Source organism: Bos mutus, chromosome 15, assembly GCF_027580195.1.
Source record: "Bos mutus isolate GX-2022 chromosome 15, NWIPB_WYAK_1.1, whole genome shotgun sequence".
Lineage (NCBI taxonomy): Eukaryota > Metazoa > Chordata > Mammalia > Artiodactyla > Bovidae > Bos > Bos mutus.
The window spans coordinates 15,194,188-15,220,566 of record NC_091631.1 but is presented as its reverse complement, the minus strand read 5'-3'; the positions used below and the strand labels follow the sequence as shown (position 1 = coordinate 15,220,566).

Genomic DNA, 26,379 nt, shown 5'->3' with positions numbered 1-26,379 from the left:
TTGCTAAGAATTGCCAGGAATTTCCTGAGCTGCATCAGATTAAGTAGGAGACCAGTATTTCCCAAAGCATGACCTGTGTGCCCCTAGTAACAGTGCCACTGAAATGCTTGTTAAAAAATACAGTTTCTGGACTCTGTCCCAGATGGAGAATCAGACTCTCTGGGACCTGATGATCTGCATCATTGTTTTAAAACACAAGCTCCCTAGTGATGCTGGCACATAGCAATTTTCAGAACTGCCACTGTAGAGACCCTACACAGAGGTTACGTTCGTGAACAGGATTCCTGATCAGGGGCTGTGACAATGCACTTCTTTCTGAAGTAGTTCAAGCAAGAAGTTGCCTGGAGGAAGAGCAAGAATCCTCAGGTCATTTTGTAGATGCCTTGAGACATAAAAAGGCTTTTGATGCTGTCAGTTTTTTGATGTTGGTGTTTGGCAAAAAGCAGACAATAGTTATTTGTGGAGTGAATGAATAAATGAACGAATGAGTGCAACGGGTGTGACAACAAGGGGTCACGCTTGGGCACACAGTAGTCACTCAAGCATTGTGTGGGGACCAAAGACGTTAAGAGGAGGGATTGTGGACCAAGTACTAACACGTATGTGTGTGAAGAGTTGGGGCTGGGCTGGGAGTAGGGGCAGTGCTGCAGCTCTGCCTTCCGAAATAACTAATGATGCACTCCCATGAATGACAGTTTCTGCCCCAGCCAAGTCACCTTAGACTGGCTGCCAAAGTGAATCCACGCCCTGTAGGGAGAAGGACCTCTCCAGCTGTGATGGAAGGTCATAGCAACGCTGAGAGGGTAGAGCATGGGAACAGGGCTGAGCCAGCAACAACCACCCTGCCTTATAGAGTCTGACGCTGGTCCACCACTGAGACCCTGTGTTAGAAGAGAGGAGATCAAGAGTTTGCAAGATTCCCAGGTGTCCAAAAAAAAAAAAAAAAAAAAAAAAAATGACCTCAGGATAACTCTTTCATGGTTCAAACTTCATGCTGTCTGCAAGTCCATATTTCAGTCCCCTTTCAACTTGTTTGGGATTCCAGGTGGCTCAGTGGTAAAGAATCCGCCTGTCAACGCAGGAGATATGGGTTCGATCCTTGGGTCAGGAAGATCCCCTGGAGAAGGAAATGGCAACCTGCTCCAGTATTCTTGCCTGAGAAATCCCATGGACAGAGGAGCCTGGCAGGCTACAGTCCACGGGGTCGTAAAGAGCTGGACACAACTGAGCAACTGAGAATGCATGCACAGGTTTACCAGAAAAGAAAAGCTAAGAATGGTGGTCAGATTTGACATTTGGCCAAACTTTTCTGGGAGGAAATTTAGGAAGAAGTATGGGAAAATGAGGAAGGAGAAGAGTGTGTCAGAGGATGAGGTGGCTGGATGGCATCCCCAGTGCAATGAACATGAACTTGGGCAAACTCCAGGAGATGGTGAGGAACAGGGAAGCCTGCGTGCTGTGGTCCATGGGGTCACAAGAGTCAGACACGACTGGGCCACTGAACAACAACAACAATGCGGAAATGACTATGGGTACATGGAAATCTAGCCTTAAAAATGTTTTTTCCCTAAAGTGAATATATCACAAAAATTTAAAAAATAATACATATTTGTTGTGAAAAATTCTAATGATATAAAAATGAATTAAATAGAAAATTAGAGATCTTACCAGTATCAATTCTATTTTTTTAAGAGTTGACATTGTGAAGGTTTCAGTGCATACTCTTCCAGACTATCTATATTTTCAGATATATACAAATATGAACAAATATGCAAGAATGAGGTCTTACTATACTTGCTATTGTTGTTCTTGTCTCAGCTTTGTCATGTGTGCATCATTTTATATCTTGATGTATATAGAAATTGCATATATGTATCAATGCATACAGAAAATTTTAATTTCTGTGTTGTTTTCCATTGTGTACCTGGTCCATAGTTTGTTTAATAATGCTTGGTGATTATTTATGCTGTTTTTTTATTTTGCAAAGTAAGAAAAAATTTTTTAAACGATTTTAAAATTTTTTTCTTTCTCTCTTTCCATATAAAATATCACTATGGGAATAACCTGTGGGAATGTTTTTATAGAATTTTCTAAAATCAGATTTATTCCACCAAAGATAATCTGTATTTCAACTTTTAAAAGACATTGCTGCATTTTCCACTAGAAATATTATACCAATTTATACTCCTCCCAAAAATGTATGAAGATACCTTCAATCCCTGTACCTTCATTAATGCTGATGAGCATCAATCTCATGTTTTCAATCTTTGCTAATCAAATAGATAAATGATATCTGATTAGAACTAGTTATTAAAAGTTCTGTCTTCTAAAAATAATAGATGCTTATTTCAGAGGCAGTAAAAATCCTCCATAAGGATAAAAAATATAAAACATCTATAGCTTTCACCTCGGAGAAGGCAATGGCACCCCACTCCAGTACTCTTGCCTGGAAAATCCCATGGACGGAGGAGCCTGGTAGGCTGCAGTCCACGGGGTTGCAAAGAGTCGGACACGACTGCACGACTTCACTTTCACTTTTACCTTTCATGCATTGGAGAAGGAAATGGCAACTCACTCCAGTGTTGTTGCCTGGAGAATCCCAGGGACGGGGGAGCCTGGTGGGCTGCCGTCTATGGGGTCGCACAGAGTCAGACACGACTGAAGCGACTTAGCAGCAGCAGCAGCATAGCTTTCACCTGTGTGCATGCTAAGTTGCTTTACTTGTGTCCAGCTCTTTGTGACCGTATGGACCATAGCCCTCCAGGCTCCTCTGTCCATGGGATTCTCCAGGCAAGAATGCTGGAGTGGGTTGCCAAACCCACCTCTAGGGGATCTTCCCAACCTAAGGATCAAAACTGCCTCTCTTCTGTCTCCAGCATTGGCAGGCGGGTTCTTTACCACTAGCGCCACCGGGGGAAGCCTCATAGGTGCCACACATCACCACTATTAGCTTCTTGGTGTATGTTTACCTAAAAAAGAGAAGAATAACACATTTTCCCTACTCCATTCTTGCTTCTAGTTTGGATAAACTTGTAGCAGCTAAATAGAAAAACAATCTAATAAGTAAATTTGATTTGGATGTCAGTGGCTAATAATAGCATGGTGATGGTACTTTTTCTGGGAGTACTTTCACAAATGTATTTCAGCTGATTCTGATAGACTATTTTAGGGTAGTGGGAGTCAAGGCGAGGTGTGGGTAGGGAGGGGAGACGGTTCTAGGGCTCCTTCTAACATGCCTTGACTTACTGATTATGAAAGTTCAGTATTTAACTTGAATAACTCTAGAGATAGTCATGCATTTTTTAAAAGAATTCAAAGTATTATCTTGGAATTCCAGAGAACTAGTGTGCTAGAAAAAGACAGGGAAGGGGAAGGCTAAAGAAATGAAAAAGACATTTGGGAATGAGTTCAAACCAAGGCGACAGAGAGGGCATGGGAAGGCCCCTGACCCTGACCCAGGACAGAATTTAGGAACATAATTGAACCGTATGCAACTTTGAGGTGTTGGTTGGGCTGCAGCTGAAATACTTCTGAGGTTAAGGAGGCCTTTGAAATGGTTTGGAACTGTTTGGTTCTCACACAGTCCTGCATACAGAACAAGGTAACAGGATTTCCTTTTCAACCAAGACTTGGAAGTTGGCTATTAGTTTTTACAAAAACATGAACCTCCGAAGCATAATGCATGCAAGATGGAGCAGACTTCAGCGGTTTAAGGGATGGCCTGACCGGAAACAGTCGGCAGCCATCAGGACAGCCCTGGCGGCTCCCCCTGCCCTCCCGCCCCCCACCGCCAACCCCACCTCTGAGCAGAGCCTGTTCCTCTGAGGGTAGTCTCCATGACCACATGACTAGAAAAATATCATCAATTTGGTTAGTTAATTGAGGGGAAAATGTTATTTAATATAATCGCCAAGTCAAGAGCATTAAACCAGAGACTTCCCTGGCAGTCCAAGTAATTAAGACTTTGCCTCCCATTACAGAGGGTGTGGGCTGGATCCCTGATCAGGGAGCTAGGTTCCTGCATGCCTCACAGCACTGCACCTGCCCCCACCAAAAAAAAAAAAAGCCCCAAACATAAAACAGAAGCAATATTGTAGCAAATGAAACCAAGACTTTAAGAAAAAAGAGCATTAATCCAGCCAAATATGGGATATATAGATGACAGTTTGAATATACAGTTGCTGTTTTTTCCAGTTATGTGTACTAAAGAATTTTGAGAATATTGGGCTAATTGGGTCTAGAGATACTCAAATGGCATTTTAAGACTTTTTCTCTACAGCACCATGATGGCTACACCACAACCCAGATTTCTAGGGTTTCCTGAAATGTATAATTGCTAATGTTTTTCAAAGAAGAAAAATATTACTCCCACCTCTTCTCATTACAAACTATAGAGCTAATTAATGATCAGTGCCTGGTAATGACTTTCAGGATGGCCTGTGGAATTTTATCTGAAAATACTCGAATTTTTCATCTTAAAAGTTCTTCAGAATCTTTGTATATGCACACTGTGGTTTGTTTCAGGTTTAGAGAGTTCTGTGGGGTTTGTTTCTAATGGAGACATAGCCTTTTAATTTACAGCAGCATTCACTAATTAAAATTGTAAGCATAATTACTATCCATGATACTTATTATTAGCATGCATTCATAAAGCTCAAAATTCACTTCATCCTTTCAAGTACTGAGTAATTAGTTTCTTTGGATTTGTAGCTTTATCATCCTTTTATGTCCCGTTTGGAAGAAATAAACAATCAACCTCCTGGGAGACAGCTTTAAAAAGCTGGAAATATATTGTCCAGCTACTGCAAAGAGGCTGATACAATGCAGAAAATATGACTTTTCTTTGGTTTTAGTAGCCAGTTTTTTCTTGCATTTATTCGGCAAACAACTATTGAGCATGTAATGTGTACTAGGAACCTTGGGGATACAGAGGTAAATCGTGAGATTTTTGTCCTCAAAGACCTTAAGGTTTTAGTGAAAGGGAAATAATATTGTACATATGGTATGTACATCAACTGTACCTCAATAAAAATAATAAACTAAAATATAAGGTTGTACACATATATGTAAAATTAACTATGGTGGTGTACGTACTTACATACCTGGTTTAAATGACCATCTACACTGTAAGAACAGGGAATGACTCTATTCTCTGATATATGATCAGCACCTAACATAGTATATTAAAATAGGAGATTTAATAATTAACTTTCTGGATGATTTAATAAGTGAATAATTGAACGTACTAATCTGTATTCTTTCCAAGATGCATCAGTGGGATGTTGACATTTTTTTCTCATCTGACTTGTTTTTATTGTTCCCAGGTTTCAGCCAGCATGGCTGTCTCTCTGCCACCTACCCTGGGACTCAGTTCTGCCCCAGATGAAATCCAGCATCCACATATTAAATTTTCAGAATGGAAATTTAAGCTGTTCAGGGTGAGATCCTTTGAAAAGGCCCCTGAAAATGCTCAAGCAGAAAAGCAAGATTCCTCTGAGGGGAAGCCCTCTCTAGAGCAATCTCCAGCAGCCCTGGACAAGGTTGGTGGTCCGAAGCCAGCCCTGACTCAACCGGTGTTAAAGCCCCACCCAAAATTTCAGAAAAAATCCCATGATGATGGAAAAGCAAGAGACAAAGCAATCCACCAAGCCAACCTGCGACATCTCTGCCGCATCTGTGGGAATTCTCTCAAAGCTGATCAGCACCACAGGAGATATCCAGTCCACGGGCCCGTGGATGGCAAAACCCAAGTCCTCTTACGAAAGAAGGAAAAGAGGGCCACGTCCTGGCCGGACCTCATTGCCAAGGTCTTCCGGATCGACGTGAAGGCAGATGTGGACTCGATCCACCCCACTGAGTTCTGCCATAACTGCTGGAGCTTCATGCACAGGAAGTTCAGCAGTGCCCCGTGTGAGGTTTACTCCTCGAGGAACGCAACGATGGAGTGGCACCCCCACACACCATCCTGTGACATCTGTGATGCTGCCCGTCGAGGACTCAAGAGGAAGAGTCAGCTGCCAAACTCGCAGCTCAGCAAAAGACTCAGAACTGTGATCGACCGAGCGAGACAAGCCCGACGGTGCAAGAGAAGAACTCAGGACAGGATCAGCAGCAAGGAACTGATGAAGAAGATCACCAACTGCAGTAAGATACACCTCAGTACCAGGCTCCTAGCAGTGGACTTCCCAGCACACTTTGTGAAATCTATCTCCTGCCAGATTTGCGAACACATTCTGGCCGATCCCGTGGAGACCAACTGTAAGCACGTCTTTTGCAGGATCTGCATTCTCAGATGCCTCAAAGTCCTGGGCAGCTATTGTCCTTCTTGCCAGTATCCCTGCTTCCCCACTGACCTGGAGAGTCCGGTGAAGTCTTTTCTGAGCATCTTGAACTCCCTGATGGTGAAATGTCCAGCAGAGGAGTGCGATGAGGAGGTCAGCTTGGAAAAATACAATCACCATGTCTCAAGCCACAAGGAATCGAAAGAGACTTTTGTGCATATCAATAAAGGGGGCCGGCCCCGCCAGCATCTCCTGTCCCTAACCCGCCGGGCTCAGAAGCACCGTCTGAGGGAGCTCAAGATGCAGGTCAAGGCTTTTGCCGACAAAGAAGAAGGTGGAGATGTGAAGTCTGTGTGCCTGACCTTGTTCCTGCTGGCGCTGAGAGCGAGAAATGAGCACAGACAAGCGGATGAGCTGGAGGCCATCATGAAGGGACGTGGCTCCGGCCTGCAGCCGGCTGTCTGCTTAGCCATCCGCGTCAACACCTTCCTCAGCTGCAGCCAGTACCACAAGATGTACAGGACTGTGAAGGCCATCACGGGGAGGCAGATTTTCCAGCCTCTGCACTCCCTTCGGAGTGCTGAGAAAGTCCTTCTGCCAGGCTACCACCCCTTCGAGTGGCAGCCACCTCTGAAGAACGTGTCTTCCAGCACTGACGTGGGCATTATTGATGGACTGTCTGGACTGGCCTCCTCTGTGGACGATTACCCGGTGGACACCATCGCCAAGCGCTTCCGCTATGATGCAGCTTTGGTGTCCGCTCTGATGGACATGGAAGAAGACATTCTGGAGGGCATGAGAGCCCGAGAGCTTGACGACTACCTGAATGGCCCCTTCACCGTGGTGGTGAAGGAGTCTTGTGATGGGATGGGAGACGTGAGCGAGAAGCACGGCAGCGGACCGGCAGTTCCAGAAAAGGCGGTTCGGTTTTCTTTCACGGTCATGAAAATCAGCATTGCTCACGGGTCACAGAACGTGAAGGTGTTCGAGGAAGCCAAGCCTAACTCCGAGCTCTGCTGCAAGCCGCTGTGCCTCATGCTAGCCGATGAGTCTGACCACGAGACCCTGACGGCCATCCTGAGCCCTCTGATTGCCGAGAGGGAGGCCATGAAGAGCAGCGAATTAATGCTGGAGATGGGAGGCATCCTCCGGACTTTCAAGTTCATCTTTAGGGGCACCGGCTACGATGAGAAACTGGTCCGCGAAGTGGAAGGTCTCGAGGCTTCCGGCTCAGTCTACATTTGCACCCTTTGTGATGCCACTCGCCTGGAGGCCTCTCAAAATCTGGTCTTCCATTCCATAACTAGAAGCCACGCTGAGAATCTGGAGCGCTATGAGGTCTGGCGTTCTAACCCCTACCATGAGACGGTGGAGGAACTGCGGGACCGGGTGAAGGGGGTCTCGGCGAAACCTTTCATTGAGACGGTCCCTTCCATAGATGCCCTCCACTGCGACATCGGCAATGCGGCTGAGTTCTACAAGATCTTCCAGCTGGAGATCGGAGAGGTGTATAAGAACCCCAATGCTTCCAAAGAGGAAAGGAAAAGATGGCAGGCTACCCTGGACAAGCACCTCCGAAAGAAGATGAACCTGAAGCCCATCATGAGGATGAACGGCAACTTTGCCCGGAAGCTCATGACCAAAGAGACGGTTGAGGCAGTTTGTGAATTAATTCCCTCCCAGGAGAGGCACGAAGCCCTGAAGGAACTGATGGACCTTTATTTGAAGATGAAACCCGTCTGGCGATCCTCATGTCCTGCTAAAGAGTGCCCGGAATCCCTCTGCCAGTATAGCTTCAATTCACAACGCTTTGCTGAGCTCCTCTCCACCAAGTTCAAGTATAGATATGAAGGCAAAATCACCAATTATTTTCACAAAACCTTGGCTCACGTCCCTGAAATTATTGAGAGGGATGGCTCCATTGGGGCATGGGCAAGCGAGGGAAATGAATCTGGCAACAAACTGTTCAGGCGTTTCCGGAAAATGAATGCCAGGCAGTCCAAGTACTACGAAATGGAAGATGTTTTGAAACATCACTGGTTGTATACCTCCAAATACCTGCAGAAGTTTATGAATGCTCATAATGCCCTGAAAGACTCGGGGTTTACCCTAAACTCGCAGGGAGGCTTAGGGGACTTGTTAGACCTAGAGGAATCCCCAGAATCCCAAGATTCAATGGAATTTTAAGCAGGGCAGCCGCTTATGAGTTGGTTTTGCAAATATGTTTTCCTCTGGGTGGCATGAGACCTTCTCCTGGCACCCTGCACTCCAGTGTGTGGGGCTTCACCACACAGGCAGTGGTAGGTTGGAGAGGCCGAAGATGCTGAACCCATGTCAGGAATGGGTAACTGGTGAGCTGATTGCTTGAGCTGTTTAGGGAGTTCAGAAATGCAACAGGGGAAACCAGTTATTTGAAAGCTCAATAGCTGAGAGGAGGAGTAACTGCAGAGGAGCAGAGATGAACAAAGATAGGTATGCGTGTGACTGAGTGACGTGAAAATCAAAGTCAGGGTTGCCAAAGAAGCCAGGGGAGAAATTTGACTTGTGGTCTCCATCCCCCCACCAAGTTACTCTAGTTTATATTGAGCTGTGTTTTTTATATCATTTTTGTAGAATTCTTGGTTTTATAAATTTGATGTATTTTGGCTTATTCTACAAGATTCAAAACAGCTTTTCAGATATCTGTAGGAATAATATCTTCCTTGTGTATGGTACAGTGACCTTGATAAAATGCTCTTGGTACATCCTGTCATTTGGTACACTTATGCAGAAATACCCTACATCCAGAATATTTTTGGAAAATCAGTCCTTTTCTGAATTTAAATGATGTCTCTTTTGTAATGGTTAGAGTTTAGGAGATCATCTGTACCATGGATTTTTCAATAACAAAGTTAGAAGAATAAAACTGTTAGCTGCAATTAGTTATTAATCTTGTGGTAGTACATGTTTAGTTTGCTATCAGTAGCCAAGTATGATCTTTATTTTTACTTTTAACTAGATTCTTCAAATGATTGTCCATACAATCTCAAAGGCACATGGGTCCTTTTTTGTTTTGTTTTTACTTTAAAAAATTATTTCTAATTGGAGGATAATTGCTTTGTAAAGTTGTGTTGGCTTTTGCCATATTATCAACATGAATCAGCCATAGGTATGCACATGTCCCTCTTCTCTTGAATCTCCCTCTCACCTTCCACTCCACAGTGGTCTTTTAAATCTGGGTTTGTTTACTGTATAAAAACAGATTTAATGTCTTGCTGAAAATTTCTGCCAGGTTTTCTCCATATGAAACCTGGACCAATTTTACTAAATCTAGTTCTCATGGCATCTTTCCCTCTACATTATGTTATTATTTTTTTTTTCTATTATGATCAGTTTAATTTCAGTGTATTAAGGTTTTTGTAGCAGGAAATTGTTGTACTTTTCTCACCTGCTAAGTTTAGAGGGAGGGCTTCCCAGATGGTGTCAATGGTAAAAAATCTGCCTGCCAATGCAGGAGATGAAAGAGAGGTGGGTTCAATCCCTGGGTTGGGAAGATCCCCTGAAGTAGGAAATGGCAACCCACTCTGGTATTCTTGCCGGGAAAATTCCATGGACAGTGGAGCCTAGTGGGCTATAGTCTATGGGGTTGCAAAGAGTCAGACATGACTGAGCCACTGAGCACGCGTGCACAAGTTTAGATGGAGCCTGCTCGTGGTAGAGTGGAAGAGTTAACATTTGTAGAGGGTTTTTTGGTTTGTTTTTTTTGCCACTTTTAGAATATTTCCACATTCATCCACATTCATTTGCCTCATTTTTCCTCACGACAACTCTGTGGGGTAGACATTGCTATGATTCTCATTTGTGGAGGGTTAAATGACTTGCCCAAATTTACGGGGATAGTAAATACCTGATCTGGAATTTGAACTCAAATCTTTTGTCTTCAGATTCCATGTTGTTTCTGCCACAAAAACGAACCATTAATTTTTTTGAAATAAAGCAGTAACATAATTTGTTTAGAATCTACAACTCACCACTATAGTTCATAATCTTGAGATTGCATTCTTGGGAGCAGGGACGGGTGGGTTTTAAGTCCTTGGTGTGCTTAGGGCCTTTTGCTAGGAGGAAGAATTGTCAAAGTTCTCAAGAGCCCCCAAAACCTCTGGTGGCTCCAGTTTCTGGAAACTCTTGTCTGCATCCTTAGGAATTTGGGAATTGCCAATTGCTGGCAATTTAGAGCAGGCATGGGAGTTTATATGCTAGTGAGTCATAATGATATGTTAGTGTTAATTAGTTTTTTTTCTTCATTTGATTTTATTGGCCTTAATTGCCACTCTTCACACACAGTATATCAAAGAGCTTTGTAATTTTGTTGTCAAATGTGCATCAGTGATATTATCCTAAATGGTATGCATTTGATGCTTTTATAGGGATTGAACCTGGTATTTTCCATTTAAACAATACAGCAGTTTTTTCTTGCTTTTTTTGTATAGAATATATAAATTACAAAGATACTTGTAATTTAGTTGTCAAAAACATATACATATTTTAATTTTATTTTCTCTAGAAAACGTTTACTTTTTGCATTAGGTAAACTAATGGACTTTGAAGCACCCCTTTCCTTCATCCCCTTTAATCCTTACAGCATGTCTCTGCCCTAATAAACAGCTAAATTCCTGTAATCTTCTTACTCCCTGAGGCATGCTTGCTCTGGTTTGTGGATTTTTTTTTCCCACTCCTCTCTGTTACTCGATTGGTGGCAATGTAAACACTCTCAATGTTAAATTCAACTTTTCTAGCATTGTAGGAATTCCTTTGAATGCATGTGACTAACAGCATGATTTATAGCACAACCCTCCCAGTAATCCCTTAATCAGATCACATTTTAATAAACCTCAGGAACATCTGGCTGCAGGAATTTCAATATGTAGAAATGCGGCCTATGGTTGTTTCTGTCCTCCTCACTGTTGAGATTGTAATATCCTAGACCCTGGTTTTATATTCAAGTCTTATTTTTGACAGTGTCCATTGTAAATGCAGTCACATTCTCTAGGGAAATTCACCACACTGAACGGAGCATTTTTTTTCCCTGAAGTGTAGACTGAGACTTGAGAAGTGAAAAGCATCTTTTTCCCATGAAACCTGATTCTACAAGTTCTGCCAACCCGCTGAGGTGCGCTGCAGGGCCAGTGATAATGGCTGATGAAAATTGATGAATAGTTGGTATGAGGTCAAAAAGCTCCTTGGGATTAATAAATATGTACCGAGAAGCAGGAACAGGAGGAAAAGATGTCTTTTCCTTCCAAGTGAATTAAAATTTAGTTTTGCCTCAATTTGTTATCACAAAATATAGATGAAGGTAAAGATTTCTTTTTTTGGGTTGAGCTTGTGGAGGCAGAGTTTGTAAGCACCAGGGGTGGCTGCGGGAATGAATCATCACTTCGATGCAAATGATTTTTGATTGCGGTTATGTCTGTGTCTTCACTTATTGTATGAGAGGTGGTCTATTCTTTCGATGTTGAGAGATTTTGTGACTGTATTTTGTCACTATTTGATTTTTCCCATTTAACTACAGTGACCTACATAAATGTACCTCATTCATTTTGGGTGAGATTTTTCCTTTTGTGAAATTGCACTTCACTTTATTTTCATACACATAATTATAAAGTTTGTTTAATGGCTTCTAAGACCTTTCTTCTTCTTTTTTTGTATTTGTTTTAGGAAAAGTTCAGGCACCAGGATGCAGTGGTTTTATTTGATGATTTGTTGTGGAGGAATTTCCATGTCAAATGTTTTTAATTAAAATATGTTTCAGCACTTAATTTTTATATTTTAATATTTCTATTCCTTATTAATATTATGGTTATAGTTAACAGTTGTATGTTTAAGTATTTGAAATAAAAATTTAAAATTTGGAAACAGTGGGTATTGTGATTTATATTCAAATAATAATATTGAGTACAACATTAAAAAAAATGAAATGACATTTTTCCTCGAGGGAACTACAACATGAATTTGGTGCTTTTATAATAAAAAGGCAACAGAGTAATGAATATAGTTTATACTAAAATAAGAGAGACCATTTGGTTCCAGATACTTAAGGTAAATATAGGATGTGAAATGAAAATTTAAATTCCTTTGACAATCATAAAAATACGATCCTCTGCCCCATAAAATTCATGCATTCATACACTCAACATTTTGATCAGAGTGGTTGACTTGCCAGGGCCACACAGATAATGGCAGAAGTGAGCTAGCCCCCAGGTTCTCTTGCCCAGTCCTTTCCCTAGAAACAACAACAATGGCGATCACAACAGTAATAATAGCTGCCACTGACCAAACCGTGTGGCAAACACTTTGCCTGTGGTTTTCTCATTGGATTCTTTTGGAGTCAGTACTACTATTTTCTTCACGTTACATGCGAGGTCACTGAAGCTTATCTCAGCCCGAAGTTGACAGGACTGCACCTCCACAATTTTTCCTCTAGTTCTGTCCACCTTACCTTCACACTAGTCTGTCAGTGCCACATCATCCGTGAAATTTCAAGCAACTTAGTGCCACCTTTTCTGGAGACTTCCCCAGCTCACTCCTACTCAGAACAGAGATTTGGCCTGGCTAGTGAAAGTCGCTCAGTCGTGTCTGACTCTTTGTGACCCCATGGATTATACAGTCCATGGAATTCTCTAGGCCAGAATACTGGAGTGGGTAGCCTTTGCCTTCTCCAGGGGATCTTCCCAACCCAGGGATCAAACCCAGGTCTCCCACATTGCAGGTGTATTCTTTACCAACTGAGCCACAAGGGAAGCCCTTGGCCTGGCTACTTCCATGAGTAGGGAGGGTACCAGGGTCTTTGGGGTACATGCTGTTTACCTACAAGTACAAACATATTTCAATATTTAAAAACTTGGTATGTTTGCATGGAAGTAGCCAGGCCAAACATACCAAGTTTTTAAATATTGAAATATGTTTGTACTTGTAGGTAAACAGGATGTACCCCAAAGACCCTGGTACCCTCCCTACTCCTGCAGCCCCAATCCATCTCCCAGGAAATTATATCCAGCAAGTAATAAGTTGACTGTGGGCATAGCAGGGGGCCTTAAGGGCTGTTCCAGTGCTGCCATCTTTGATTGACTTTTAAAAAATTCTACTATCTTTATTCTGTACTATTTTCCCCCACCTTTATTGAGGTATTATTGACACATAAAATTGTCTATATTTAAAGTGATGATTTGATATAAATGTTCATTGTAAAATATTTACCACAATCAAGTTAATTAGCTCACCCAGTGCCTCACATACTTACCTTTTGTATATGTGTAGTTCAGTTCAGTCACTCAGTTGTGTCCTACTCTTTCCCACCCCAAGGACTGCAGCACACCAGGCCTCCCTGTCCATCACCAGCTCCTAGAGTTTACTCAAACCCATATCCATTGAGTCGGTGATGCCATCCAACCATCTCATCCTCTGTTGTCCCCGTCTCCTCCCGCCTTCAATCCTTCCCAACATCAGGGTCTTTTCCAATGAGTCAGTTCATCGCATCAGGTGGCCAAAGTATTGGAGTTTCAGTTTCAGTATCAGTCCTTTCAATGAATATTCAGGACTGATTTCCCTTAAGATGGACTGGTTGGATCTCCTTGCTGTCCAAGGGATTCTCAAGAGTCTTCTCCAGCACCACAGTTCAAAAACATCATTCTTTGGTACTCAGCTTTCTTTATAGTCCAACTCTCACATCCATACATGACTACTGGAAAAACCATAGCCTTGGCTAGACGGACCTTTGTTAGCAAAGTAATGTCTCTGCTTTTTAGTATGCTTTCTAGGTTGGTTATAACTTTTCTTCTAAGGAGCCTGTGTCTTAATTTCATGGCTGAAGTCACCATCTGCAGTGATTTTGGAGCCCCCTAAAATAAAGTCTCTCACTGTTTCCCCATCTATTTGTCATGAAATGATGGGACCAGATGCCATGATCTTAGTTTTCTGAATGTTGAATTTTAAGCTAACTTTTTCACTCTCCTCTTCCACTTTCATCAAGGGGCTCTTTAGTTCTTCACTTTCTGCCATAAGCATGGTGTCATCTGCATATCTGAAGTTATTAATGTTTCTCCTGGCAATCTTGATTCCAGCTTGTGCTTCATCCAGTCCAGCATTTCTGATGATGTACTCGGCATATAAGCTAGAACACTTAAGACTGAGTCTTTTAACAATTTTCAAGTGTATGAGACAGTACCGTGTCAGTCATATAGTCACTCAGCTGTACAAGAGATCCTCACAACCTACTCATCTTACAACTGAAAGTTGATACCCTTTGACCAAGGGTATTTGATATTACCCCTGCATGTGAAAATGAAGCAGCTTCTTATCCTTTAAGGCTTAGCTAAATTCTAGATATTTCTTGATATGCTTTGTAACTATTTCAGCCTATTTTAAAAGCTATTTATAGGATAACTTTTAGGAGCAGGCAATGTATACTTGGCACTGGAGACAGAGGGGTGAATTCAGACAGTTTCTGCTCACAAAGAACTGGTTAGAGGTAGACACTGAACCAACAGTAATTATATTAAACGCATAATTCCACAGTCTAGTGGGTGTTATGAACGAGAAGTACTAGGTGCAATTCAAGTACAGTAAGACAAGGGGATTTAAATTTGGGAATCACTGAAACATCTAGGAAGAAGGAAACTTTAAGAGGAGCCTGGTAGGATGAGTGGGGTGAGGGCAGGTAAGGAATGATAGGCCAGGCCCAACATAACCTGTGGGAAGACCGGTGGGAGACCTGCCCACTTTTTAACCTTTAATGATTGGCCTCAGAACAGTCATGTATGGATGTGAGAGTTGGACTGTGAAGAAGGCTGAGCGCCGAAGAATTGATGCTTTAGAACTGTGGTGTTGGAGAAGACTCTTGAGAGTCCCTTGGACTGCAAGGAGATCCAACCAGTCCATTCTGAAGGAGATCAGCCCTGGGATTTCTCTGGAAGGAATGATGCTAAAGCTGAAACTCCAGTACTTTGGCCTCCTCATGCAAAGAGTTGACTCATTGGAAAAGACTCTGATGCTGGGAGGGATTGGGGGCAGGAGGAGAAGGGGATGACAGAGGATGAGATGGCTGGATGGCATCACTGACTCGATGGACATGAGTCTGAGTGAACTCCGGGAGTTGGTGATGGACAGGGAGGCCTGGCGTGTTGCGATTCATGGGGTTGCAAAGAGTCGGACACGACTGAGCAGCTGAACTGAACTGAACTGAACGGTCATGGCACTTGTGGGTGTGTCATTTAGCTTGGTAGTGTATTACAGTGAGTGTATAACGAGGATCAAGGTCTACTGGAAGTGGAGTCTTCTGCCATCTTGGAGCTGGTTGGTTCTAAACAGTTTTTGTCATGTCCCGTGACCATGCCATTCTTTTTAAAGGTTGTTCCCTGACCCCTTCCCTTTTGCTTCAACTGAAGATGTTTCAGAACTGAAGGAAGGTCTGTGTAGCAGAAGTCGACTGAGGGAGGGGCTGCTGAGTCCAGAGAATCAGGCAGAGGCCTCATCATGCAGGACCCTGTGGTTGGGTAAAGACTTTGGATCCCACCCCAAATGCAAATGGAAACCACTGAAGCATTTGAGGCATGCAACCCATGCAAGCCAGGGGAGGGATAAGAGTGAAATGCTTTTGGAAGGTGTTAAATGTGAAGTGATTTGTCTAAGACTGAGAAGGGCTATGTACATAATTTTAAATGTTGCAGTAGCCACTTCAAACGTCTTAGTGACACACTGCCTGTTAATTCTTTTGTCTTATTCCCTCAAGTGACTGTGGCTCTGTTTCTGGTTTAACAGAACTATGTTAGTGCCCTTCATTATTACTTCAAGGTACTGGGACTATTTAATCTGCATGTTTAAATATATACTATGGCAGATATTCCAGATGTTCAAGCTGGTTTTAGAAAAGGCAGAGGAACCAGAGATCAAATTGCCAAGATTCGTTGGATCATAGAGAAAGCAGGAGAGTTCCAGAAAAGCATCTATTTCTGCTTTATTGACTATGCCAAAGCTTTTGACTGTGCGGATCACAATAAACTGTGGAAAATTCTGAAATAGATGGGAATACCGGACCACCTGACCTGCCTCTTGAGAAACCTGTATGCAGGTCAGGAAGCAATAGTTAGAACTGGACATGGAACAACAGACTGGTTCCAAATAGGAAAAGGAGAATGTCAAGGCTATATATTGTCACCCTGCTTATTTAACTTATATGCAGAGCACATCATGAGAAATGCTGGGCTGGAAGAAGCACAAGCTGGAATCAAGATTTCCGGGAGAAATATCAATAACCTCAGCTATCCAGATAACACCACCCTTATGGCAGAAAGTGAAGAAGAACTAAAGAGTCTTTTGATGAAAGTGAAAGAGGAGAGTGAAAAAGTTGGCTTAAAGCTCAACATTCAGAAAACGAAGATCATGGCATCTGGTCCCATCACTTCATGGGAAATAGATGGGGAAACAGTGGAAACAGTGGCAGATTTTATTTTTCTGGGCTCCAAAATCACTGCAGATGGTGACTGCAGCCATGAAATTAAAAAACGCTTACTCCTTGGAAGGAAAGTTATGACCAACCTAGACAGCATATTAAAAGCAGAGACATTACTTTGTCAACAAAGGTCCATCTAGCCAAGGCTATGGTTTTTCCAGTAGTCACATATGGATGTGAGAGTTGGGCTATAAAGAAAGCTAAGTGCAGAAGAATTGATGCTTTTGAACTGTGGTGTTGGAGAAGACTCTTGAGAGTCCCTTGGACTGCAAGGAGATCCAACCAGTCCATCCTAAAGGAGCTCAGTCCTGGGTGTTCACTTGTAGGACTGATGTTGAAGCTGAAACTCCAATACTTTGGCCAACTGATGCGAAGAGCTGACTCATTTGAAAAGACCCTGATGCTGGGAAAGATTGAGGGTAGGAGGAGAAGGGGACAACAGAGGATTAGATGGTTGGATGGCATCACCGACTCAATGGACATGGGTTTGGGTGGAGGGAGGGAGGGAGGGAGGCCTGGCAGGGAGGATAGGGAGGTCTGGCATGCTGGGGTTCATGGAGTAACAAAGAGTCGGACATGACTGAGCGACTGAACTGAACTGAGCTGATGGCAGATATTGGGCTTCCCAGGTGGCTCAGTGGGTAAAGAATCCACGTGCAATGAGGGAGATGCAGGAGACTTGGGTTCAGTTCCTGGGTTGGGAAGATCCCCTGAAGGAGGGCATGGCAACCCACTTCAGTATCCTTGCCTGGAGAATCCCATGGACAGAGGGGCCTGGGGGTTTGCAGTCCATAGGGTTGCAAAGACTGAAGGAACTGAGCATGCATGGAAGATACTGGTTTCATGCTGACCACATCCATTTCCCTTTTCTGGGCACACAGTTAAACTATATTTCCCAGCCCCTTTGCATGTAGGTGAGGCTGTACTACTTGAGCTTTTTTTTTTTTTTAACAGTGGAATGTTGGAGGAAATGCTGTATCACTTGCAGGCTGAAACGTTTACAGGAGAGTATGCCTTCTCAGTGTTCTTTCTTTTCCTTGTATCTGAAGTCTTAAAGATAAGATAAAGATGGCAGAGTTGCAAAATTGAAACAGCCTGATTCTTTGAGACCCATCTTGGAGGAAACCTACTCTGGTGAATAGCTTAATAAGGGAAACCTGCATTGAACTCTTCTTGAGTGGGAGAGAGACTTTGTGACAATTTACTGGTGTTTTGGAGTTTTTGTTACCACAGCCAGTGTCACTTATCCTAACACCCATTTTCTTCTCATCTATGTAAGCATTCATGGGTCTGTTGGTTCCATTTATTCTTATATCTCTTGCGTATTCAGTTAGTGTAATGGATTCTATTTTACTTTCAATATTTATATCAGTATTAAGCTAGACAATGAGTAAGTCATTTTGGCTGCCCATAGTGGAATGCAGAGGCAACTCACTGAAGAATTTAATTCAATTCATTTCAATGAAAATTTAAGTGCCTACAGTATGCAAGGCATTATGCTAATTACTAGATATATAGAGATGACAAAGTCTCCTGTATCTTGGGTTGAACTGTGGACTTGGGAGAACAATACAAACTCCAGATAAGCTTGGGGAAGTCAAAAACAGAGAGAAGAAGCAACTCACTTTCCTGATAGAACCCGAAGTGAATGTCTTCCTGGGGTGGTTTAGCCTGAGACAGCTGGGGAGAGGTTCTGTGACCCAGTAAAGGTGCGGGATCAGGAAGAGGTGCCCAGGAGTGGTACAGAGCATAGAGAAATCCTAGATGGTCTCGCTAAGAGAACTGTCGCCATGCTGGGAAGGGAAGGGACAGAAAAGATAAAGATCCCCTCTTTATCATTTGAGCCCAGATGGACCTGAAAATAGCAGAGAGAGAGAGAGAGAGAAAGAGAAACTGTAGATGTCCTAATGCTTGTGGTTAAAGCTAAGGTGCCACCCACAAGTCAGGTGGGAATGTGAATGTTGTAGAAGCAGCTGGTGAGGAGGAATGATGACCCTAAATACCAAATGTTTCACCCTCCCTCGCTCCCACTCCTGACACCTCAGCATTATATTTCTTCCTAGAAATTGGAGAAAAAGCTGGGTGAAGACAGAGAACTCTAAATTTATTAAACTAAATTTCCAATGCACTGTGAAAGGGATACATAGTATAATGTGAATTCATTTACAGAAAAATACAGTTTTATTTCTTGTATTTTTGAGTCTGTAAGCAGAGATTTGGGGTGATGGGGTCCAGAGGAGTTTTCCGGGAGGAGGAGCAGATATCTGAACTGGGATGTAAAGAGTGGAGAGGAATGAGCCAGATGGATTCGGGTATTGGCAGGAGTTATCAAGTGCAAGAGGGAAAGCATACCCTGCGGAAGGAATGGGTTCCGCCAAAGCCCTGAGTACCTGTGAAGTAACAAGGGGGACTCAACACAAATGTTATCAGTTCAGCATTTGAGGAGATTGTGCATAAAGTGTGAAAGCATAAGCTCATTAGGTGAGATGTCCCCACACAGAGAATAGTAACACAGAGGTAAGCAGGAAGGAACAGCTCACATGATATGAATGAAGTTCTATGTGATTTTCTTGTACTGATGAAAAACTGGGGGTCCCTGCCCTGGCCACCTCTCCATGCGCATGCCATTCCACGATCCTCTTGTTTACTGTGTTCACCAGACTGATGCTGTTTCAGTTCCATAAACATGACAAGCTTCTTGCCCTTTAGACTTACTACTCCTTTTCCACTATGCTTTCCACTTTCTTGATACATTGAACTTGTTTGTGTATTTTGCTCTTGTTTATATATATACATATATGTGTGCCTATTTATATAGATATATAGATCCATGTGTAGATATCTGCGTGGGGGTCTTAGTTGCAGCACGGGGATCTTTGTTGAGTCATGCAAGATCTTTCTAGTGGTGCTTGGGCTCCAAGGGCTTAGTTGCCCCACGGCATGTGGGATCTTAGTTCCTTGACCAGGGAATTGAATCCACATTCCCTGCATTCCAAGGTGAGTTCTTATGCAATGGACCATCTTTGTGCTTGGAGAGGAGTAGAGTCCCTCAAAATAGTCACCCTGGAAAGCTATGTACTTATTTATTGACATTATTCTGTGTAAACCGTTTGGGACTTACCCTTAAAATCTATTTGTGAGGCATATCAGAAAACCCACTTTGTTAGCTCAGACTTCACTTTTGGCCTAAAGTGACAATAATGCTGAAAATGACACCTTACTTGGCTTTGGATAACATTTGTCTGTTTCCAAAAACCAAATTCATCTCTGACTGTTGAGTATCTTCTAAAGAATGAAACATAGACTCTGAAAGTGATTGAAAAGTGAGTCTTAGAACTGTGTTAGGCAAAAGCATTATATCCTTGGGATAAGTGAGTACTCTTCTAATGTGGTTCATTTGAAAGTTTGCATATGCTTAGTAGAAAAGAAACTTTATTGTCTTCAAATCACACGTGGTAGACTCATTAGTGCTGCTGCTGCTGCTGCTAAGTCGCTTCAGTCGTGTCCGACTCTGTGCGACCCCATAGACAGCAGCCCACCAGGCTTCCCGTCCTGGGATTCTCCAGCCAAGAACACTGGAGTGGGTTGCCATTTCCTAGTGAGATGACTTAAAAAGACCTATTTTTACTCAAACTTACGGTAAGTAAAACCAAAGTACTTGCCCTCGACTTACACACACACACACACACACACACACACACACACACACAAAAGCAGCTTTAATTGAATCTCTCAGATTCTAATTGAATCTCTCAGATTATCGTACGTAATCTGCTTTCACTATGAAACAAATACGTGTAATTACTTTTTAGCCACTTGGTCATTGTAGACAAATAAAGATAAGAGAAGACTGTGGGAATAACTACAACGTGAGGGAAAAACATTTTGAATACCGTGGAGGCTATTTCAGCTCCCACTCATGTCACTTTCTACTGACAGATAAAAAAGAAATAAAAGTAGAGTGATCTTGAAAAAATTAAACAGTATAATTTTGCCGATAACTGGGTAACTACAAATGTTAATAATAGGAATAAATCAATGTAAACAAAAGACATTTTCATATTTTATCAGCTTTATTAGGTAATAGAAACAACAGAAAATCAAAACAATGGTACAGCAAATTATGCAAAAAGAATATTCATCAAGCAACATTACTGAAACAAAGTGAACATGCTTTAATTTTTTCAGATTTATTTCAGTATCTGAGGCATGAACTGTTAGCAGAACTTTTCAGCACAATTTCATCTCCTGTATGGTTCATACTCCCCTAAATTTGACAATAATACCTTACACATTGTGGACTCAGTGGAAACAAATGAATGAGAGGCTGTGGTCTAAGCTCTTGGGCTAAAATGAAATACATCTCCAGAAAAATACTCCGGGGGGGAGGACATTTGTATCTAAGGTCATCTAGTTATCAATTTATGTGAAGCCTCGAAATTAACAGTTCTTTTAATTTCAGTTCTAGCAAGTATCTAATTGAACCTGAGCAAGCTCACTGATTCTACAACTTTCACTGGCAGCAAACGCCATATACCAACTAGACTCATAGACACACATACATTTCTTTTTCCCTTTTAAAAATTATCTACGTGTTAACTTTGTCAATCTCTAAACTTTTATTATTTGGGTAAGTAATCAATATTACTTGTGGAAATAATCTCTCATGAGATCTATTTAGAGATTCTTATTGTACTCTGACTCTTCTCCCTGTTTCAGAGAGCTAAGTATCAGTGGACTGAATTTTCATTAAATCTCTCAAAGAACTATTTCAACCCACTAGCTTACTTCATCATCTGTTAACCATATGACTGGGCAGGAGGGGAGGGGTGGGGTAGGGGGGTGGCGGGTAGGGGAGGAGGGGAGGGGCGGTGGGTGGGGGTGGGGGAGGAGTCTATGAAGAGAGTGCATGTGGATAGCTTGATAAAATGTAACAAACGATGTAGATTCATTTTGTCTTTCTTTATGTCAATGGAGATTATCTTTTTTTTTTCCATCTAGCTTCCCTGGTGGCTCAGACAGTAAAGAACCTGCCTGCAACACAGGAGACCTGAGTTCAATTCCTGGGTTGAGAAGATCCCCTGGAGGAGGGCATGGCAACCCACTGCAGTATTCTTGCCTGGAGAATTCCCATGGACAGATGAGTCTGGTGGGTTACAGTCCATGGGGTCCAAAGATTTGGGCACAACTGAGTGACTAAACACAACAACAGTCTACCTATCTATCTACCTACCTACCTATCTCCTTATAGTTTTTTCTGTATATGGGCATAGTCAAGTGGCCATCTTTGAGGTGTATAAAGAACATTCATGTGGGATACAGGTGATTCCAGTTTTAATTTCTGGTCAATCACCAAATTGTTACAGTCCAGAAAATAATTCATTTAACTCCTTTGGGTGTTAGCTTCTTTACTGGTTAAATTTGTATTAACTCCTTGGTGGATTATTTGTTACCAAAAGTCCTATAAAGGATATAAGCATACCTTGATTATTATTACTACTTCTGTGTTTAAGATTCCTTGAATAAAAATTCAGATCATAAATTCCATTGAATATAACTTTCAGTAAAATATTTTCAGAATACAGGTTATAGGTCCTTCATAGGTCTAAACACAATGACTGTATTCAGTATGGCATTATAAGCACTTTCCCCTAGTACTTTACTCATATAACTAAATGAAAACATTAGATATCTTCAATAAACAAAAATACAAAGATAAATTTTATCATTGTTACAATTCTTTAAAATAAGTTTAAAATTTTGATGCCCTTGAATCTGAAAGGCTTTCATGGAACTAATCAAACAACCTTCTAAGAAAGGATTTCTTGGCAGGAGTAATTATTTTCCCAGAACCCTTTTTATGGAGGGATCTCAGTGGAGGCTTTTTTAATGATTGAACTCTTTTGGGAGTTTGCAGTGCTCTTGCTATCTCCACATGCTCGTTACAGTAATATTTATTGCTTCCTTCTGATAGATGGATGAGTGTGCGTTCTGCCAGATCCATACACTGGGCATGGACCCAATGTCCATCTCCATGAGAGCAATAGATCATGGCAGGCTTGTTGAGCTCAGTTGAATAAAATGGTACCCACGTATTGATATCCACATCACAAGTAGGGCAGCATGTAATCCAATAGCCTGTCTCAGACTCATCTTCCTCATCATCTTCATTGTAGGTGTCAAATTCATCATCACCATCGAAACTGTTTGCTTCTGCACTAAAGCAAAATTCTTCTGAGTCTTCAAAGGGAGTGGAGTCCCCTGGGTCTTCTGTTGATGTCTGACTACTTGTCAAAGTTATCTGATCTTCATTCACATCGTCTTCAGCACATTTCAATGTATAGAAGTAAAATGCTTCTGAAACAGCCTGTTTATTGTCTCCTGGTATGCCGAGGAAAACAGTTCCATTTCCCATGTTGCTTCCAAACCATATCTTGCTGTGCTTAATATCTGGGGTCCAATCTGGGGTTTCCATCTCAAGAATGTCTATCTTGTTATCCTTGAAAGAGATGATGTTACAGACCATTCTTTTTTGATTTTCAAGCTGATAGCCACCAACAATAACAAATTCATCATTGCTTATTTGAGTCAGGATTGCACTGGAGACAGAGATTCCTCCTGGCAAGACTGTGCACTCCACAGCTGGGCTACCCAGGGGGAGATCAACCCTTATTCTGTACAGATTGGCAGGGCGGATGTTATTGGCAAGTGAATGGCCTCCTAAAATATAAACGGTATCATTTCTGGCAATGGAGACATGAAAAGATAGTCCATCTTGAAGTTCTGGAAGAATGTATGACGTAGAGCACCCAAATTCAAAATCCACCAAGAAGACATGGGGCAGGCAGTCAGCTACACTGTTCCATTTCTCTGTGGTTCTTTGGGCAGAAGGTATGTATGACCGTCCTCCAAAGAGAACACCCATACTTTTCCCCCGACTATACACCACATCAATGGAATGACCATATCTGCCTTCAGGAATGTCTCCTACCAAGTCCTTCTCTGTGCAGCGAAAGGTAACTTTTTTGTTGTTCTTGGAAACAACAGACATCACATAAATCTTATCTGAAAGCTCATTGTTTGGTGTTTTTCCTCCATGGATGATGTACTGATGCTTTTCAGACTCCAAGTTGCCGCTGAATGTGCAAGTGGCCGGGTATCGAAGAGGAGGAAGGTAGCAGGAATCCTTAGAGAAAACTGCAGGCTTCAGTTTGAGATGATTATGCTTTACCTCAAAATGGAAAACTCCAGTGGGGCAAGACCTCTTGGGCCAGCCTTTTTGGCCAAAGAAGAAAACTTGCCCATCAAAATTCATTAACGAGAAACCTGGTTGAATTAAGGCTATGCTATTTCCGACTGTTACCATCTGTAGTGACATATTCTCTGACGGTGGATAGATATTTTATCTGAAAGAATTAAAAAAAAAAAAAAAAACTTTCTTTACTTACTACATCTCTTCATATAAAATCACTATGTGTAGATTCCCTCACATGCAAAAAGCATGTTAAAAATAAAGAGTTGTCCCATAAGTTTGCAGTGGAATACCAAAAACTCAGGCGGCTAGACAAGCAAAGAGACACAGAACCTTTTTGCTTAAAACAATCGTAGCAGCTGGGAGCTGTTTTAGACATGGACTACCGTCCCTTAGATTTCTGGGAATTGTAGTCATTTTCCCTTAAAAATTCACCACTTGTCAGCAGAAAGAACTACATTTCCCAAGAATCCCTTCTCTGTGGGACGTGTGGCTCCAATAGTTGCTTCTCCAGGAGACAAGTCTCGCTGAGTAAAGACTCCCAAAATGCGAAGTGACTAGCTGGCAGCCAAGACAGAAAACTAGGGAATGGGAGGTGAGAATGGCTGATGCACACCTAACATCCGGGTTATGGGAAAGTTGCGTACCAGGAGGGGCGTCAGGCTTCCCCCCTCGGGTGTTGTTGGAGCCTCTCCCGGGGACTCATTAACAGATGACCGGGTAGGAAGCACAGCTGCTTCTGGCCAGAGTGGGGTTGCCTGGAAACCGCCGCTTGAAGAGATTCCTGGCCGAGGTGTCCTCACGGACTCCTGCCGGGACGGTTTGGAGCTTGGACTCAAAATTGCACACTTGGGCATCTTTAGGTTGCTGGGGCGGGAGTTTGAAGGGGGCACCAAGAGTACAAAGCTGTGACTGTTTTGCAGAACCAAAAGATTAATCTCTGAATACTCAGCGTGCTGGGGAGAATTTACCTGATAGTGATTTTTACCATTCCTGTATATAGTCATGGAAATATGGTAATTAGACTTTACCGAATACCTCTCCAAAGGCTGTTTGTTTTCTCAGCTGCTCTGGCTTCGGTTTTAGAGTTCTTTTAGGGAAGCAGAGAAGTTTTCCAACACCTCTTCTCTCCCCTGTCTCTTCCCATCCCTCCCGTCCTCCCTCTTTGGATAAGAAAATGAGAGTTAGTGGCCATTATTTCAGATCCCTTTCCTGTTCCAGAACCATGAAGTAATTCTTTAGTAATTCTGTTGTAAGCAAGCGTTAAGAAAAGAGGTACCAGAATTATACAGAAGGTAATATTTGCATGATTTTTAAAAAGAGATGTTTATCAGATGAAGTAAGCTTGATTAATTAAAAAAATTATTACCTACCTTGAAGAAATATCAGGAGCCTTTATGTGAAATACACTCCCTGTTTGCAAACTAAATTCCTAAATTAAAGGAAACAAAAAAAGCACAGATTCCTTGACTTCTAAGAATAAACTGTTAATGTTTCAAAAACAGTGGCTAAGAGGATGGACTCTGAAAGTTGACTCCCTGGATTCAAATCCTGGCTCTGTCACTTCCTATGTTACCTTGGGCAAGTACTTCAACCTGTGTCTAGTTTCCTCATCTGTAAAATGATAATTTTACCTACCTCACTGGTTGATGTAAGTTGTGACTAGTAAGTTAATACATGCAAAGCACTTAGAACAGGGCTTTGTACACTCTAAGTCCTAGTTGTGATGATTATATTTGAACTTATAAAAAGTAAGGTTGTTAATGCACAGTTAGCTGATTAGAAGGGTTTTAAGGTCTGGGAATCTGGTTAGTGGGTGTAGATTGATAATTTTTTAGACTGGTGAGAATTGAATAAACATATGCAACAGTCAGTCCTAAAGAAAATCAGTCCTGAGTATTCATTGGAAGGAATGATGCTGAAGCTGAAGCTCCAGTACTTTGGGCACCTGATGCGAAGAACTGACTCATTGAAAAAGACCCTGATACAGAGAAAGATTGAAGGCAGGAGGAGAAGGGGACAACAGAGGATGAGATGGCTGGATGGCATCACCAACTCAATGGACATGAGTTTGAGAAAGCTCCAGGAGTTGGTGATGGACAGGGAGGCCTGGTGTGCTACAGTCCTTGGGGTCACAAAGAGTCGCACATGACTGAATGACTGAACTGAACTGATGCAACAGAAGGGGCTTCCCAGGTGGCTCAGTGGTAAAGAATCTGCCTGGAATTCAGGAGACATGGGTTTGATCCCTGGATTGAGAGGATCATCTGGAGGAGGAAATGGCAACCCACTCCATTATTCTTGCTTGGAGAATCCCGTAGAGGATCCTGGTGGGCCTGTAGTCCACAGGGACACAAAGA

General features: G+C 42.2%; 3 protein-coding genes across 6 annotated transcripts in view; 2 read left to right on the top strand and 1 right to left on the bottom strand.

The window, feature by feature from the left end:
* Positions 1–5,336: 5,336 nt before the first annotated feature.
* On the top strand, positions 5,337–8,468 carry RAG1 (recombination activating 1). The gene has a single exon (XM_005890914.2). The coding sequence runs from the start codon at positions 5,337–5,339 to the stop codon at positions 8,466–8,468; it is 3,132 nt and encodes a 1,043-aa protein (XP_005890976.2).
* Positions 8,469–22,561: 14,093 nt separating this feature from the next.
* RAG2 (recombination activating 2) lies at positions 22,562–24,145 on the bottom strand. The gene has a single exon (XM_014476742.2). The coding sequence runs from the start codon at positions 24,143–24,145 to the stop codon at positions 22,562–22,564; it is 1,584 nt and encodes a 527-aa protein (XP_014332228.1).
* A 345-nt stretch (positions 24,146–24,490) lies between these two features.
* IFTAP (intraflagellar transport associated protein) overlaps positions 24,491–26,379 on the top strand; it is a 65,854-nt gene continuing 63,965 nt past the window's right edge. For 3 of the 4 annotated variants that reach the window (XM_070383541.1, XM_070383538.1, XM_070383539.1), the window contains exon 1: positions 24,504–24,614. The gene's annotated coding sequence lies outside the window, so the exon portion shown is untranslated. Of the gene's footprint in view, positions 24,615–26,379 lie in introns of all 4 variants that reach the window. The other variant, XM_005890915.2, reaches the window with a different exon arrangement.